At 35.3% G+C, this 19,211-nt stretch overlaps 1 protein-coding gene and 1 pseudogene across 3 annotated transcripts in view; both read right to left on the minus strand.

The window, feature by feature from the left end:
* Positions 1 to 19,211, minus strand: part of GRIK2 (glutamate ionotropic receptor kainate type subunit 2) — a 606,408-nt gene that overhangs the window by 321,450 nt on the left and 265,747 nt on the right. For both annotated transcript variants that reach the window (XM_081036880.1, XM_081036881.1), the window contains exons 5-7: positions 9,778 to 9,959; positions 6,245 to 6,298; positions 2,915 to 3,088 (exon numbers count right to left, since the gene is read on the minus strand). In XM_081036880.1, coding sequence (XP_080893006.1) covers positions 2,915 to 3,088; positions 6,245 to 6,298; positions 9,778 to 9,959 — 410 coding nt within the window. The remainder of the gene's footprint in view (positions 1 to 2,914; positions 3,089 to 6,244; positions 6,299 to 9,777; positions 9,960 to 19,211) is intronic.
* On the minus strand, positions 8,187 to 8,831 carry LOC308490859 (high mobility group protein B1-like; annotated as a pseudogene). Its single transcript has one exon. The product of its transcript is annotated as a high mobility group protein B1-like (transcript).

The following is a 19,211-nucleotide window of genomic DNA, read 5'->3' on the forward strand; positions in this document are numbered from 1 at the left end:
CTTAAATTGAAAAGAAAAAGAATGCTCATGCAAGGCTGAAGTATGCCAACATTTTTATACAGATTTCATATTGGTTTTATTTTTACATTAATGATTCACTATTTAAAAATTAATGTTATATAATGAAAATATTTTCCATATCATTATCCTTCATATCTTTATATAATGTGATATAATGAAAAGATTTTAAAAGATGATGTCCATTTTCCAAAAGGGAAATTGTAAAAAATAATCAGAATCCATTTCGGAAGAAATGTTTATTTTAATGGAAAACTTCATGTCTTCTTCCAAAATATTTTGTGTTCTATGCTCTGTTTATGAACATAATAAAATAAATAGCTGGTACACATTTTTAGATAAGAAATATTATTGAAAACCATTCATATAAATAAATTTATCATCACCCTACTCATTTAAAAAATGTTCTCATGTAAGTTTTCTGGTTAAATCTTTACAGTTGTAGTCACTGAAATAGACATATATAAGTGAAGGGGCAATTATCTCTTATATGTGAAAACAAATTTTTCTTATTTAAGATGTCATTTGAAAAGCATTTAATGACTCTACCAAAGAGAAAAGTGTTGACACTGAAAATTCTTCTAAAGATTTCAAAATCCATGGTCTATAAATAATGCCCAGAATTTTTAATAAATAGGCTAATTTTCTCATCAGTGTGTTTTTATTCTATTACTTATCCACTCATACTAAATCACTTGCCATTTCAGAAGTGCAAAATGTGTAGAAATGGACTCTTGAATAGAAAAAATCCAAACCTCTGTTCCTCTGAACACACTGTCCTTTTGTTCTGTCATCTGAGGTTTTCTTCAAGAGCTCTTAACTGCCTGGGTAAGAAATTAGTATACCTTCCTTTTTATTTATCTATCTTTCAACCTACTTCCGTAGGTTACCAGAAGTTAGAGAGTACTTTGTTTCAGGGGATGACATGTAGACACATTCAGGGAGTCATACAGAAATACAAAGAGTACCCAAGAAAAGGTGGATATTTTTTGTGATTCTGATATATCAAAGGGAACAGCAATCTTTGGATAATGTAAGTGAAAATCTTAGAATATAAAAGTGTTACGACTGTCATGATGCCTATTGATTTACTTTTACTAAAACGATTCAATAATGGTTTTGAATAACAAATGATAAAATATCCATCCTCAAATAAAAGAATGGTAAACAGAGATAGAAAACATACATGAAAAAAATATATATATACATAATTAAAATAACTTAAAAGTTAGTATACATTTTAATGCCTAAAATAACATTTTCTTAAATTTCAAAAGTTCAATTCACTACTTTCAAACTGGAAATAAAATATAACGTGTAATTTTTTCTAGGTTGTATACTATTTTCAACCTGGATGTACTTTAGAGGAAAATATCTTTGTTTTTAGATATTTTCCTCCCAAAAAATTTCTCAAATATATCTTAGGTTAAGTCCAAAATACTAGACCTAGTCAACCCTTTCTTTTTATGCAAAACAGTAAAATTCTCCTCATATTATTTCTTTAAAAAAATTAATGTGTATATGAGATTTTCAAATTCTAGTAGGTTATTTTTCTCACACACAAAAAAAAATAAGTGAATAAATAAACCAAAACAAAACAAAAAAATGTCTTTTTATCCATCAGGAGGTTGATTGCTTGAGAGTAACCATGATTTTCTCATAGTGCCTATGAAGACACTCAATTTATATTACTAAATCTTCTTTTAAGGAAAAAAAATCTTTAATTTCCCTTATTTTGCTAAACATGAAAAACAGACCTTGAAGCCCCACTGAAGCAATTAATGGAAAAATTACAATCATAATAGAAAAGCTTTTTCACACATCAGGATAGCGGATGTTTATGCTTATAAAGTTTCCATTTAGACTGACACTTATTAAAAGCAGGTGGTAATAACCTAGAAAATGTAAATATTGCCAAAATGCTAAGCTGTTTCCTGAATTGTAGCATTTGGTCTACAGAAAGTAAATTTAATGAGAATGCATCAGGCATTTATAATTTATTTAAGTAGAATAGTATATCCCTACCCAGTTCTATCAAGTAGCCAGTAGCCACATTTGGGTATTGAGCACTTGAAATGAGACTAGTCTGAATTAATATATGCAGTGTCAAATAACACCAACTTTCAAAGACAGTAGAAAAAAATGCAAATATCTCAGTTATAAATTTTATATGGATTGATTACCTGTTTAAATAATATTGTACTTTATATAATGGGTTAAATAAACTAAATTAATAACATTCATTTTTTTACCTGTTTTTTGTGCATGTTTTTTAACATAGCTATCAGAAAACTTTAAATTATACATGTGCCTTACGTTAGAATTTCATTGGCAGCACTGGTATAAACAACTAGAATTACATAAGAATATACCCTTCTTTCACAGTTTCTGTGTTAATCCAGGTATTTAGGTTTAAACTAGAACTTGAAAATGACAGGTGTGATTATTGGTTAGTCTTGAGTTTTAAAGAGTGAGTAAACTCAAGGGAGATTTCTGTTTGAGGTAGGTCATGGATATGACATCAGATATCAAAAATCAACATATTGAAGAGTAATCATATAATGGAAGTTAAAATCACAAGAATAATGATCAGATAATGTCTTATTTTCAGCATCTAATTTATCCTGTATATGGAACTGCTTAATTTTAGAGAAATCCCTACATTGCAGTATTTTTTAATGATAGTTGTAATGCCTTTTGAGAATCTTGGATAAAAGTGTAAATTTGCAATAAAAAAAAGATTTACAAAATTGTTAAAATAATCATTTGTAATAATAGTCTGATATCATGCTTTAAAAGTCAAACAATTAAACCAAAGTTTAGAGCCAGAGGACGTAACAATTCATGAAATATTACTTAGAAACACAGAAACTTATCTTTAAGTGGGTATTCATACCGTCATAAATCCATCCAGCAAACCTGAATCGGGTTTTGGGGGTGCCTGCAACCGTTCCATTGACCACTTTTCAATTATGGAGGAGACTTGTGTATTTTCAGTATTTAATATTCTGAACCCTGTCATGTTAACGCCACTGTAGCGATAGGGCTCCACATCAAGAGCGAAGAGGTCCTGAAAGACAAATTTTTTGTGTGTTATTGTCAACAAAGTACATATTATGCATAATTGAAATAGTCACTTAGTCTTGCTTCCCTTAGGATAGTTAACACCTTTGTATCTCAAGTGATATTAAACATCACAAGTCACCAAGATTCACATATACTATCCTCAAGCTTTGTCAATGAAAATACATATACTTTATATAAACATGTATGTGTAGATCATATTCTAATTCCACCAAAAGAACAATAAATAGGCTTTTGTATAATCTACCTTTAAGATTTGCATAAGCTTTCTTCTCCATGTTAAGGATAGCTTGCCCTTCAATATTATACATTAATCTTTTACTTTTAACTGACCAGAGGTATTTTTTCCATGCCCTGTATCCATACTGCCATTTTTATATTTTATTTATTTATGTATGTATGTATGTATGTATGTATTTGAGAAACAGGTCATAAAACAGAGCTTCTAGCTAAAGAAAATTTCATCAAAGCTGAGGGAAAAAAAGCTATTAAAAACTAGCTTTCTGGTTGCAGAACACTGCAGTCCCTTTGTCTTATACCCTATTCAGCAACTTCATCATGAGGAACTTTCTAGATTTCAGTTGCACTTTCCAGTCTGTATACAGTGAAGGCTCTGGTTTTGCCCTTTGGTTTTCCCAGGAGACAGGAGACCAAAGTTGTCAGGGTATTTGGGTATGACTATGAGAACATGCAGTACGTGGGGCTTTTGCCCTCTTTTGAACTAATCTTAGAGACAATATGAGAACTTGGGCAAGATTAATGCCATTAGTCCTCTGCACAGCTTGCCTTGGACTCAGACAGCTACACAGGCTAGATAACAAGAATACAATTCTGTGGAGAGCAGCTGACATTGGCCTGAGCTATGCTCTGTGCTGTGAAAAATATAAGGGATCTTTAGGTTTTTTTTAATTTTTTAATGTTTTCAATCTAGCCAAGGATATATATATTTAAGGGATAAATAAAAAATGTATTACAATATATGCTAAGGAGTAAAAGAGTAGAAATCAGCAAGGAGTCAGAAGCAACAAGGTTGATTTTCAATTTTTATAGTCAGAAACAACTTCATAAAGCAGATGAAATCTGAACTGCCATCAAATAATGGCCAGAATTTTGATAGGCAAAAGGAAGAGAGAAGCCATTCTAAGTGTCAGTGGAGACAAAACTAGAAAACATAAAGTCTATTCAGGAGAAGGAAGTAGATCAGTTTGGCTAAAAAAAGAATTACTGAAGGAGAATAGTAGCAAAAGAACAAATGGCTAGACAAGTTAAGTTAGAAACCAAACTTAAAAAGCTCTTAGTAGCTAATAAGTTCTATACATGCTAAACTAGTTTTTCTATTTTTTTTCCTTATTAAGAGATACTAATTTCTCTAAAATCTTACGATTATGATAGAACTGATTTGCAGCAGCATTAAAATATAAACTGCTGATGAATGAAAGGGTCCACTCCCTCTCTACCAGCCTATCACTAAGTTTCTTACAGGCTACAAAAAGTCTCCTATTGGGAAGAGATACAGAGATACTGTGGCAGAGTTAATCTTGATATTTGCCAGTAAAATAGAACTTACTATTGGAAGAATGTCTATTGGAAGAGAGTTTTAATACAGGAAGCTACTGTGATCAACTAAATTTTAGTAATTTGACTTCATGGCTTCGCCCTCCTAAAAAGCAAGGAAATCACTTGGAAGACTTTTGAGTTAACAGAGAGAGAGAGAGCATTGGTTAGACTGGTTATTGTGGGAGTAGAGAAGATGCATGCTAGGAACACTGAAGGAAAAATCAGTTGGTGATACAATAGTCAGAGACAATAGAAATTTTGAAGGGAGTCAGAAGAAGAGTCAATTTAGAGCGAAATACATTATGGTTTAAATAATTTGACAGTTTCTTAATGCCACAACAATTATAATTGTTCTGCAATGTAGCAACATGCAACAACACAGGAAATTTACAATTGGATATTTAGATCCTTATTTGTACAAAGGTAATAATTGAAACCCTAAATACATACCATTTCTGAAGAAAATAATCAAAGAGAAAAAAAGGAAAAAGGACAGAGACCCAAACTTGGATACATTCTCATATTCTGGGGATGCGCAAGAAAAAAATTAGTGACAGAGGCACAGATGCTTCACAGAGGAAGGTGTTTAAAAGAAACAATAGGCTCCAAATAGAGTCACTTATGCAAAGCCCACATCACCAAACCAAGGCTTAACACCTAACCTAACTGCAAGTCTCATCCTTCCCCAGGAATGCAATCTTAACTGTAATTTCCTAGTTAACACCAGTGAGATAATCCACCTAAATATATATCCTTCTGTGGCCTAATGAGAGTTGACTTTGCCTGAAATAATCCTTTTAATTTTTGAATTTATGACTTCCATTTTCCATCCATTCTCCACCTTTAAAAGCCTTCCATTTTGTACAGCTCTTTGGAGCTCCTCTCTACTTGTTAGAGAGCATGTTGACCAATTAAAAAAGTGTTCAGTAAAGCCCATTAGTCTTTAAATTTACTCAGCTGAATTTTATTTTTAAATAATAATCAGGATATGGATTGATAAAGAAATAGAGCTAAGAGTAACTAGGTTTGGTTAAAGAGTTAAGTCAGATTTTCATGCATATTAAGAAAAAACTGTGGTGGGTATGTAAAGACAAAAGATAAAGGTAACATTCAATTTGATAATTGTAAATTAAATGATATTGACTTTTTAAAAACCCAACTAAACATAGGCAAAACAGGATAGTAAATTTAATATACTAAAAGAGTAGCTTCAATCAACCTGATTTTTGTACAGTAAATAGAGCCACCAACATAAGAATTTGTGCTTTTTAAAACATTGATTTCTCAGCAAACTAATTTTAAAATCTATTATGTTCTGAAAGTCCTCTAAAGCAATATAAAAATAATGCAATATTTTGAATTTATATCTGAAATGATATTACTTCAAAATCATCAGCTTCCCACCAAGAATTATTAGTTCTCTGTGATGATAATTCCTCCTGGGTTTTAACAAAATAATATATAGCATAACTACAAAAGTGCCAGTCATTATATGATTTCGTCTCACTCAAAAACCCATTTTCCATCTTGAAAGTCATAATAACAAAATTTAGTGCATTATCTTTATATTTTATAAATTACTTACCAGAGTTGTAAAGATATAATGATAGTATTCTGTCATCATTCCCATAGCTAGTGCCTAAGAGGTAAAAAATAAATCAGTATTAAAATATTGATATTGAAGGTATACATTATATAAAATACGTTATGTCAATAAGATAAGTGAGAACAAAATACTAGGATGTAATAAAGAATCAACCTATAATATTCAGGATACATTAAAATTGGGTCAAACTAAATCTTTTCTCCAGTTAAAGAAGATTAGTGGTTACTGAAGGAATTTTAGAACCAATTTTCTTGATAGAAAAGCTATTAGTTGAATGTTTGCAATTGTGGCTTTCCATATTAAAGGAGACATTCCATTTGACACAAACCTGAAATTAGCACTTCTTAGTTTGTTATATTTGTAATGTGTCCACCACAAATACCCTAATGAGGAATACCATTTTATTTTGTGGAAAGGTATTACTCAATTAGGGAAAAACTGATGTAAAATACAATGTCAACAAGAATTTTTTTTTTAGCACTTTTGAGATGTTTGCTTTGCATTAAAGATGCAAATGTAAATCACCAGTGTTATTTGAAAAGTACAAATAAATGTTTTTTATTTTTATTTTTATTAATAGACCAATTGCAAATCACTGTTTTTATTCACACTTCTACAGTCCTTGTCAATTTTAGAATATCAATCTTAAAACAAAGACTTTTTGACTAGAACTTCTAGTCATAAAAAGTGTCACTTTCCCCCTCTGAAAATAGAGAATGCTTTTGATATAGCTGTTTATCAATGTACAGTAGTTAGTGATAACTGAAAACTGATGCATTGAACAAAGAGTTCTTAGTAGAAAATAAGCATTCTTTGGTGCATCTAATACTCTTACACAAATCACTAACTACAAAAATTCATTCTAAGTGGAAGTGGAATCTTTGCTATTAAGGCATGTGTGCCAATTAGTTCCTTCAATTTGCCTCAGAGAAAATCTAGCCAGCCCCAAGCTACACCTACTTTAAAAGCTTTTGGGCAGGAAAACATTAAATTCATTGTTGCTCAGTATTTAGTAAAAGCTCAGTTAGTTTATATAAAGAAATTAAACAAATAAATAAACAAATAAGGCTAACCTGATAAATCCATCCCCTTTTCTGGATATATCTCATATTTGTTCTTGGATTAAGCTAGACTAGCTAAAAGCCCAGTTATGTCTGCTTTCCAACTCCTATACCAGTTCATTGAAATGAGTACTATTAAATATACTTCTAAATATAAAAGAAGGAAATGACTAGCTTTCTTTTTGAATTAGCTTCTAGAATAACTGAAATCCTAATGTGGGACAAATGATCTCTGAGACAAATGATCTCTGTTAACTCTCTGATTTCTGAGACAAGACCATATATATATATATATATATATATATATATATATATATATATATATATATATATGGTTTACCAGTGTTATAGAATTTAAAAGGGTACATTCTGTGAAATAATGTTACTCTGACTTCTTTTCTTTTTTATTTTAATAAAAAAATGTATTTACTTAGAAGCATTCAGAATGTCAACAAAACAGCTGCATTTTTTTTTTTTTTGCAATTACAGAGTGGTATTCAGTTAACAGAACCACAATTATTTTTGTGTAAGCTGCATCAGAGACAACCAAGAATGAAAAAAACTGCCATCCTCACATATAACTAATTTGTGCTGTATACCAACAAGGACCGGCTTTAAATTTCCATGCCAATTTACAATCCCCATAGTGTACCAGTGGCTACTGAAAACACCACCAGGACAGAGCTATCTAAAGACACATTTGGTGGTGTGTTAACTATACAAAAAAGACACTGTACAGATTAAAAACAAATCTTACACAGCCTTACATTTCAATTTTTTTTTTCTTTAAAAGGGGTGAGTTGTGTACAGGGGGCTTAAATGCTTTATAGACAAGAAAAAAAAACTGCGCTAGAACCAACTTATTCATCATCATCATCATCATCTTCTTCTTCATCTTCCTCCCCATCCTCATCCTCTTCATCTTCCTCGTCCTCCTCCTCTTCCTCCTTCTTTTTCTTGCTCTTTTCAGCCTTGACAACTCCCTTTTTTGCCGCCTCAGGCTTTTCTTTAGCTCAGTATGCAGCAATATCCTTTTCGAATTTTTCCTTCAGCTTAGCAGCCTTCTTCTCATAAGGCTGCGTATCACCTGTAGCAGGGGCATTCCACATCTCTCCCGGCTTCTTTGCAACATCACCAATGGGTAGGCTGGGATGGTCTCCTTTGATTTTTGGGTGATACTCAGAACAAAACAAGAAAAAGGCCGAAGGAGGCCTCTTGGGTGCATTGGGATCCTTGAACTTCTTTTTGTTTCCCTTTTAGGAGGGATATAGTTTTCATTTCTCTTTCATAACGGGCCTTGTCAGCCTTTGCCATGTCTTCAAAGTTTCCTTTGTCTTTAGCAGACATGGTCTTCCACCTCTCTGAGCACTTCTTAGAAAACTCTGAGAAGTTGACTGAAATGCATCTGGGTGCTTCTTCTTGTGCTCCTCCCAGCAAGTTTGCACAAAGAATACATATGACGATATTTTTCCTCTTGGCTTCTTAGGATCTTCTTTGCCCACATTTAATTATTTTTCCTCAGTAATCACAGAGTCGCCCAGTGCCCATCCGACTCGCACTTGCCCCAGCGCTGTCTCTATGGAGCTCAATGTACTGTAATGGCTGTGAGAGCGGGAGCGAGATGCCTTCTGGGACTTCTTAACTTCCATATTCTCATTTTACTTTTGCTCCAATTTTTCACCTACTCATCTTGTTAAATTTATGTCACTTTTCTGTTGTACATATTTTAAATACTATGATAATTCTGTTTTCCTATCTGTATCCTGATCTAGCTTTATTTTGGAATTAATATTTCTTAATATTGCTAGGTCATGATAAACACAGGAGAAAACAAGTATAAAACAATGACTATTTCAAATAGAATCCAGAATAGAAATCCTATTAAAGGTGATGGATCCGCTCACCTTTCTGATAGCAAAATAAGTCAGTTATTATATAGATAAGACAACTGATCAGTTATATTGTGTTGGAAGCCTAGAGAAAGCCTACCAATGGTGCTAATTAAATAAGGTCTAATGTGTAAGGCATCTCATAGTAGATGACCACTAAATAATAAACATTTTTTCTCTTCTCCCTACGGGTTGACTTTTAATGGTTGACCTGCTCAGTTGTTCACTCTTAGTTTCTTCCTTCATTTCAGTACAAAATTGAAATAGTTATCTCATAAATCAATATTCACATTAACAAACAGTATTGTAGCCGCTAGAAAATAACCTCAGAACTACCAACAATCTGTTTGAAGATCATCGATATTTACATTACTTTTCTTTTATGATAATTAATTAAAACAATTGTCAGACTTTGTATCAGAAGACTACATCAAGTTGAATTACCTGGCTTTATTTTTTTTAACTGACTATAAAAATAACACTTTGGTTTGAAAAACAAAATACCATACTTTAAATGCAAATTTAGGGAAGAAATTAAGACTTTAAATAACTTAAAGATTACCTGTTTCAAAATGCCTGCTGCCATTTCATGGCTACAGTCAAAAATTACATGAAACTCTTTGCCTCTTTTCATTTCTTTTAGTAAGGGTTTTGCATCTTTTGTATCAGCAGGTAGTTGACGGATTTTAAGTCGAAGATTGTACCTTGATGGAGCTTTGATGAGCTCTTGCAAACGAATGAGACCTTTAATGAAAAAAAAAATAAAAAAATAGAAAAGAATATTAGAGAAAGAGTGCGTCATAGAACCACAAAAAAAATTACAATTCCTGTTTTCCTTGACTATATGTATATGGGCATTATATGGTGTATCTACTTAAATTCTCATTTCAGAACTCTAGATTCTAGAGATTTTTGTAAAATAATCACTTCCCAAATTCCATAAGGTATTTTTTTCAAATTATGAAGACAAAATGACTAGTTTGTCCTAACTAACAGTTTTACAGTGGGCATAATTTCTCTGTTTTTAAAAAACTGGTTACTTCTGACTTTGGGTGGTGAATACACAAAGTGATATATAGATGATGTATTACAGAATTGTACACCTGAAATCTATGTAACTTTACTAACAATTATCACCCCAATAAACTTGATAAAAAAAAAAAAACTGGTTACTTCCTTTTTGTTATAGTTTACAAGTAATGGTATAGTAATTTGGTGTATATACAAAAGTGAAATTATTTTCGTTAATAAAATAGGCTCTAAAGAATCCTGAACCACAATTAAATTACTTTAAGAAATAAACTAACGTTTTTGTATTGTATTCTGGGTGTAATTAACTTCAGAAATAAATATAACTACGTACATTGGTAATACAAACATTTTCCTAGAGAAGTGGCTCCTGATTATGTTTCAAAAATAAATCAAACTAATAGATACATTTTCAATAGGTCATAGAAACGTTAACGCATTTTAAAATAACAGACAAATCATTGACTGCATTCTTTATACAAGCTTCAAGTAATGAAACCTTTTTAAAAAGTGATAAAAAAGGGGTGCCGATTAGCTCAGTTGGTTAGAGCATGGTGTTAATACCAAGGTTGCTGGTTTGATCCCCACATGGGCCACTGTGAGCAGCGCCCTCCTTGAAAAGAACAAAAACAAAAATCAAAAAAACAAAAAACAAAAACAACAAAAAGAATCTGATACAAAAGTCCCAATATAGAAAAGACAGTGATAAGAAAACAAAGGATCACCCTATTCTATTCTACCTTGGACCAAATTAAGTAATTTCATTTTCTTCTCTTCTTACTCTTCCTTCCTGTCTACCTCTTTTTCATCTGTACATTTATATATCTTTTTTTCTATCTTCCCTGACAAACAAACTTCATAAATATTAGTATGAAAAATAACAAAGGAAAATATTTTGGAATAACTCATCTGGAATTCAGATAGCTAGAACAGATAGATAGACACCGTGTTCCCCTGAAAATAAGACATAGCTAGACCATCAGCTCTAATGCGTCTTTTGGAGTAAAAAATACCATAAGACATGGTCAATAAAAAAATAAAATAAAATAAAAACAAATAAAAAAATAAAACAAAATACTACAAATAACGGTTGCATACATTACACAGTATAATATTATTAGCTCAATTTGTTTTACAAATTTAAATATTTACGAACTATAGTAAAATAAATACTACATATGTAAGTGATATTAAATATGCCCGTTAAATACTATAATTGACTCTAGGGAATTCACATAATAATTAATATAATCAGTACAGATTATATTATATATATATATATATATATAAAAGATCGAGCTGTACAAATGAGAAAATAAATATCTGAACATATAACAGCTGCTTAATTGTAGTAAAGTTAACATTGGGCTTATAAAATTCTCCCAAACCTACATAAAAAGTAACAGATCCACAGGACAATGCAGTCATCATGTCTATTAAATAAGAGTCTTACCTAGATCAGTGGTTCTCAAAGTGTGGTACATGGACCCTTATATCCTTTTAGGAGGATCTCTGAGATCCTACTATTTTCATAATAATAGTAAGAGATTATTTGGCTTTTTTACTTTCATTCTCTTATATGTGTGCAGTGGAGTGTTCTAAAGGTTATAAAACATGTGTGATGCCATAGAAAATTGAATGAGAAAACAGATATGAAAATCTAGCTACCACCCATTAAACCAAATATTAAAGAGACTTAGGAGAATGTAAAACAATGCCCCTCTTCTATTTTTTGTTTTGTTTATTTTGGAAAATGTAAGCATTTTTCATTAAAAATATGCTATTTTTATGCTAATAGGTTTATTATTGCTATATTACATGAATTAATACATATGTAAATGTTATGATTTTACACTAATATGGGAAATATAATAAATATAATAAATATGACACATTACAAATGCTTCTGGATATACTCAAAAACATTAAGAATGGAAAGTGGTACTAAAATCAATATGTCTAAGAACTGCTAAACTGAATGATCTCTAAATTCTTCCTAGCTCTAAATTTCTATTATTTTAACAAAATTATTTACATAAAAAAAGACTGATCTAAAAATCAATGTTAGCTGAATAAAGAAAGCTATTCTTGGCTTACTAACCTCACAAGATTTTGTGCAAGTAAAATGTAAATTTGTGGGATTTAGCCTATCATAGTGGAAATACCCTATGTGCTGGATTTGAATGTCAATTCAAAAATCTATTGTCGAGGGGAAGAAAGAAGGGAGCGGAGAGGAAACGCGCGGTCGCGCGGTGGAATCAAGCCGGCGGCGGCTGGCGGTAAACTGCAGCTCTAAAGACACAGGGAGATATAGAACACGCAGAACAGCGGGGAGACTCGTGGAGGAATTTGCCTGAAGGTGTGCGCGGATTACAAGCAGGGGAGGAGGCGGGACAGCGAAGTGGAAGCGCGCCCCCCCACCCCCACCCACGCGGAGCCGAGGCCGGCGGCGCCGGGACTACGGAGCGCAGACTCCTGGAAGCGGAGCACAGGCCGTGCAGCGTTGCTGCGCGGCTCCCAGGTCGGACGGAGGCTCGTGGAAGGTTTGCTTTGAGGTGCACTAGGTGGGCGAGCGGGGGGGAGGAGCGTGCTCACAGAAAAAGTGGAGGGCAGCACCCGGGGCTCTAGAGTCCCACGGGAGCCCAGGGTGTGGCGGAGAGCGTAGGGTCCAGGAGGTGAGCTCTTTCCCTGCGTCCCACAGTTGATCGCTCCCGCCGGGGCGGGCAGCTCGTGGGCCCTAGGGCAGACAAAGAACTGAGACGCCACACCTGGGCCCCTCACCGCGCTTTTCGAATCCTCCCCCCGCCCTTCCAGAGACTTAAACTACCCCTAACTGAGAAACAGTGTCAGATTACAGAGGGGCGTCTGCGCTCAGGCGCTGGGAAGATTGGCAGCCGGCTCTGACCATCGGAAGAGGCTGGGAGGAGGGGATTTTCGCTGGACGAGGAGAGAGGAGACTCCCACACCCCCAGCCACCACCTTTTCAGGCCTGCGGGAGGAGTGTGAGTGGCTGGCCTGGGAGGGAGGAGACCCCTCCATCCCCAGGCCCCACCCTTTCTGGCTGGCCTGCGACGGGGCAAGGGCAACCGCGGAAGCAATCCCTGAGTTCAGCAGTAAGCGGCAGTCGCAGCTCCCGGCTTTCAGCAGCTTAGAGATCTCCCGCCCGCCCCCTCCCACTCATCCTTGGAAGGAGGGCCCTAAGACTCAGGAGTACTGGGCACAGGGCTGTTGGAGCTACTCTCAGCGTGCATTTGTGCAGGAAAGGACAGAAACTGCATGGTCTCTCTGAAAACTGTCATCCAGACCCCTCAGCCCCTCGCATTTAAATCTACACTCCCAAATTCACTCTGGGCACCAGGTGACTAGCGATGCCTGCGCACTAGGCAGGGAACTCTTTGGCACAGCGGAGGACAACCTGGAGATCACCTGGTGGGCTTAAGCCAAGACTGGTGCTGCTTTCTGTTTTGCTTTGCTTGGTGGTCTTTATTTTTTATTTTTTTATTTTTTTATTTTTTTTTTTTTTCTTTCTTTCTCTTCTTTTTTTTTTCTTTTTTCTGCTTGTTGTGATTTGCTTTGTTCTGTCTTTATTTCTTTGATATCTTTGCCTATGTAGAGTGGGGATTGTCCGTTGTATTTTATTTGTGAATGTACTTGATTTGTTTTCTTTGTTGTTGTTGTTGTTGTACTTGCTAACTTTATTTGTGCTGAAACTGCCCTACCAGGGCCCAGCTTAAGAGGCACAAGATTCAACATATCCAGAAGCCAACTCTGGACCAAACCAGAGTACTACCGGGTTTGACCTACAAGTCACCCACGGAAGGAGGGCCCTAAGACTCAGGAGTACTGGGCACAGGGCTGGTGGAGCTACTCTCAGTGTGCATTTGTGCAGGAAAGAACAGAAACTGCATGGTCTCTCTGAAAACTGTCAGCCAGATCCCTCAGCCCCTCGCATTTAAATCTACACTCCCAAATTCACTCTGGGCACCAGGTGACTAGCGCTGCCTGTGCACTAGGCAGGGAACTCTTTGGCACAGCGGAGGACAACCCGGAGATTACCTGGTGGGCTTAAGCCAAGACTGGTGCTGCTTTCTGTTTTGCTTTGCTTGGTGATTTTTTTTTGTTTTGTTTGTTTGTTTGTTTGTTTTGTTTTGCTTTTTTGTTTTTTGCTTTTGTTTTTGTTTTGTTTTGTGTTGTTTTGCTTTGTTCTTCTCTTTTTTCCTTTCTTTTCTTTTTCTTTTTTTTCTTTCTTTCTCTTCTTTTTTTTTCTTTTCCTTGCTTGTTGTGATTTGCTTTGTTCTGTCTTTATTTCTTTGATATCTTTGCCTATGTTGAGTGGGGATTGTCGGTTGTATTTTAGATGTGAATGTACTTGATTTGTTTTCCTTGTTGTTGTTGTTGTTGTTGTTGTACTTGGTAACTTTATTTGTGCTGAAACTGCCCTACCAGGGCCCAGCTTAAGAGGCACAAGATTCAACATATCCAGAAGCCAACTCTGGACCAAACCAGAGTACTACCGGGTTTGACCTACAAGTCACACATGGAAGGAGGGCCCTAAGACTCAGGAATACTGACCACAGGGCTGGTGGAGCTACTCTCAGCGTGCATTTGTGCAGGAAAGGACAGAAACTGCATGGTCTCTCTGAAAACTGTCATCCAGACCCCTCAGCCCCTCGCATTTAAATCTACACTCCCAAATTCACTCTGAGCACCAGGTGACCAGCGCTGCCTGCGCAATAGGCAGGGAACTCTTTGGCACAGCAGAGGACAACCTGGAGATTACCTGGTGGGCTTAAGCCAAGACTGGTTCTGCTTTCTGTTTTGCTTTGCTTGGTACTTCCTTTTTTTTTTTTTTTTTTTTTCTGCTTGTAGTGATTTGCTTTGTTCTGTCATTATTGCTTTGATATCTTTGCCTATGTTGAGGGGGGATTGTCGGTTGTATTTTATTTGTGAATGTACTTGATTTGTTTTCTTTGTTGTTGTTGTTGTTGTACTTGGTAACTTGATTTGTGCTGAAACTGCCCTACCAGGGCCCAGCTTAAGAGGCACAAGATTCAACATTTTCCAGAAGCCAACTCTGGACCAAACCAGAGTACTACCGAGTTTGACCTACAAGTCACACACCCAGAGGGAATTCTCTGAAGGCACAAGAGCCCATAGAGGCCAAACCTCATTTAAGTGGCCAACCCTCACCCAGCAGAACACCCTGTGGTGAGCAGAGCCAAGTTTCACAACTAGACGGCCTAGGAGTTAAGCCCACCTACTCACAAGCAAAAAGCAATCATAGTTCTTCTTGAACAGGACGATATACTAAACACACGAGCCTCCTGTGGAGCACATGCAGAGAAGAACGAAGTAGTCCAAGTCAAATATAAAAGACACATACTACATAAGATAACCCAGCAAGAACTAAGAGCTCTAGGGGATCTTCCTAATACATCAAAGCAAACACAGAGAGTCAGTCAGAATGGGGAGACAAAGAAACATGTCCCAAATAAAAGAATAGAAGAAACCTCCACAACTGGAACCAAATGAAGCAGAGGTAACCAACATGTCAGAGACAGAGTTCAGAACACTGGTGATAAGAATGTTTAAGGAGCTTAGAGAAGACATAAAGAAGGATATAGAAATCATAAAGAACAACCAGTTAGAGCTAAAAAAGGATGTAGAAATCTTAACGAGCAACCAGCTAGAACTGAAAAACACAATTACCGAAATTAAGAACTCACTTGAAGGAATGACCAGCAGGTTAGATGAAGCAGAGGATCGAATCAGCGACTTAGAAGACAAGTTAGCAGAGATCACTCAAACTGAACAACAGAAAGAAAAAAGAATAAAAAACAATGAAGATGGGTTAAGAGACCTCTGGGATAACATCAAGCGCAACAACATGCGCATCATAGGAATACCAGAAGGCGAAGAGAAGAAGCAAGGGATTGAGAACATATTTGAGGTAATAATGTCAGAAAACTTCCCTAACCTGATGAAGGAAACCAACATACAAGCCCAGGAAGTGCAGAGAGTTCCAACCAGGATAAACCCAAACAGGCCCACACCAAGACACATTATAGTTAAAATGGCAAAGCTTAAAGACAAAGAGAGAATCTTGAAAGCAGCAAGAGAAAGGCAGAAGGTTACATACAAGGGAACTCCCATAAGACTATCAAATGACTTTTCTACAGAAACATTGAAGGCAAGGAGGGAGTGGCAGGAGATACTCAAAGTGATGGAACACAAAGGCCTACAACCTAGATTGCTTTATCCAGCAAGGCTATCATTTAAAGTTGATGGAGAGATAAAGAGCTTCCCAGAAAAGAACAAACTGAAAGAATTTATGACAACCAAGCCAGCATTGCAAGAAATACTAAAAGGACTTCTGTAAATAGAAGAAAGATGAAAACAATTTACTACAAATCTAAAAATGGCAATAACTATGTACCTATCAATAATCACTTTAAATGTAAATGGATTAAACGCTCCAATCAAGAGACATAGGGTGGCTGAGTGGATAAGGAAACAAGACCCTTGTATATGCTGTATACAAGAGACTCATTTCAGATCAAAAGACACACACAGGCTGAAAGTGAAGGGTTGGAGTAACATATTTCATGCAAATGGAAGCAAAAAAAAAGCTGGAGTTGCAATACTTATATCTGACAAAATAGACTTTAAAATGAAAAAAATATTAAAAGACAAAGATGGGCACTATATAATAATAAAGGGATCAATCCGACAAGAGGACATAACCCTAGTAAACATCTATGCACCTAACATAGGAGCACCTAAATATATAAAACAGGTACTGATGGACATAAAGACAGAGATCAACAGCAACACTATCATAGTAGGGGACTTCAACACACCTCTGACAACAAGGGACAGGTCCTCCAGACAGAAAATCAATATGGAAACAACAGCCTTAAATGATACTTTGGAGCAGTTGGACTTAATTGATATTTTCAGAGCATTTCACCCCAATGCTGCAGAATACACGTTCTTCTCAAGTGCTCATGGAACATTTTCTAAAATAGATCATATGTTAGGACACAAGACAAGCCTCGATAAATTTAAGAAAATTGAAATCATACCAATTGTCTTCTCTGACCACAGTGCTATGAAATTAGAAATGAACTACAGGGGAAAAAAACCAGGAAGATACACCAATTCATGGAGGCTGAATAACATGTTGCTAAATAATGAATGGGTCAAGCAGCAGATCAAAGAAGAAATCAAAAGATATCTTGAGACAAATGAGAATGAGAACACGACGACCCAAAATCTATAGGTCTGCGAAAGCAGTCCTAAGAGGGAAGTTCATAGCACTGCAGGCCTACCTAAAGAAACAAGAAACATCACTAATTGACAGTTTATCTTCACACTTAAGGGATCTGGAAAAAGAACAGCAAAATAAACCCAAAGGGAGCACAAGAAAGGAGATAATAAGGATCAGAGCAGAAATAAATGAAATAGAAACCAGAAAAACAATACAAAAGATCAATGAATCCAAGAGTTGGTTCTTAGAGAAGATAAACAAAATTGACAAACCTTTAGCCAGACTCATTAAAAAAAGGAGAGAGAGGACCCAAATTAATAAAATCAGAAATGAAAGAGGAGAAGTGACAACAGACACCACAGAAATACAAAAAATTGTAAGAAATTACTATGAGCAACTATATGCCAACAAATTTGACAACCTTGAAGAAATGGACAATTTTCTAGAGGTGCACAACCTTCCAAAGCTAACTCAAGAAGAAACAGAAAGCCTGAACAGTCTGATTACCACCAGGGAAATTGAATCAGTAATCAATAATCTCCCAACAAACAAAAGCCCTGGACCAGATGGCTTTACAGGTGAATTTTTCAAAACGTTCAAAAAAGAATTATCACCTATTCTCCTCAAGCTCTTCCAAACAATCCAGAAGGAAGGAAGACTCCCAAACACTTTTTACGAAGCCACTATCACCCTGATCCCAAAAGCAGACAAAGACACCACAAAGAAAGAAAACTACAGGCCGATATCTCTAATGAACATAGATGCAAAAATTCTCAACAAATTATTAGCAAACAGAATTCAGCAATACATTAAAAAGATCATACAACATGATCAAGTGGGATTCATCCCTGGTATGCAGGGGTGGTTCAACATCCGCAAATCAATTAATGTGATACACCACATTAACAAAATGAAAAATAAAAATCACATGATCATATCAATAGATGCAGAAAAAGCATTTGATAAAATACAACAACCTTTTATGATAAAAACCCTTAAGAAAGTGGGAATAGAGGGATCATATCTTAACATAATAAAGGCCATATATGACAAACCCACAGCTAACATCATACTCAATGGGGAAAAGCTAAAACCATTCCCCCTAAGATCAGGAACAAGACAAGGTTGCCCACTTTCTCCACTTCTATTCAACATAGTGCTGGAAGTTCTAGCCACAGCAATCAGACAAGAGAAAGAAATAAAAGGCATCCAAATTGGTAAGGAGGAAGTAAAATTATCATTATATGCAGATGATATGATACTATATATAGAGAACCCTAAAGACTCCACCAAGAAACTATTAGAACTGATAGATGAATTTAGTAAAGTAGCAGGATATAAAATTAATATTCGGAAATCAGTTGCATTTGTATATACCAATGATAAAATAGCAGAAGGAGAAATTAAAAAAACAATTCCATTTACAATTGCTCCAAAGACTATAAAATATCTGGGAATAAATCTAACCAAAGATGTAAAGGATCTGTACTCAGAAAATTATACAACACTGAAGAAAGAAATGAAAGAAGACATAAATAGATGGAAACACATTCCATGTTCATGGATAGGAAGAATTAATATAATTAAAATGTCCATACTGCCTAAGGCAATATACATATTCAACGCAATTCCTATCAAACTACCAACGACGTTTTTCACAGAAATAGAACATATAATCCTAAAATTTATATGGGACC

Source organism: Rhinolophus hipposideros, assembly GCF_964194185.1.
Source record: "Rhinolophus hipposideros genome assembly, chromosome: 3".
NCBI classification, from domain to species: Eukaryota; Metazoa; Chordata; class Mammalia; order Chiroptera; family Rhinolophidae; genus Rhinolophus; species Rhinolophus hipposideros.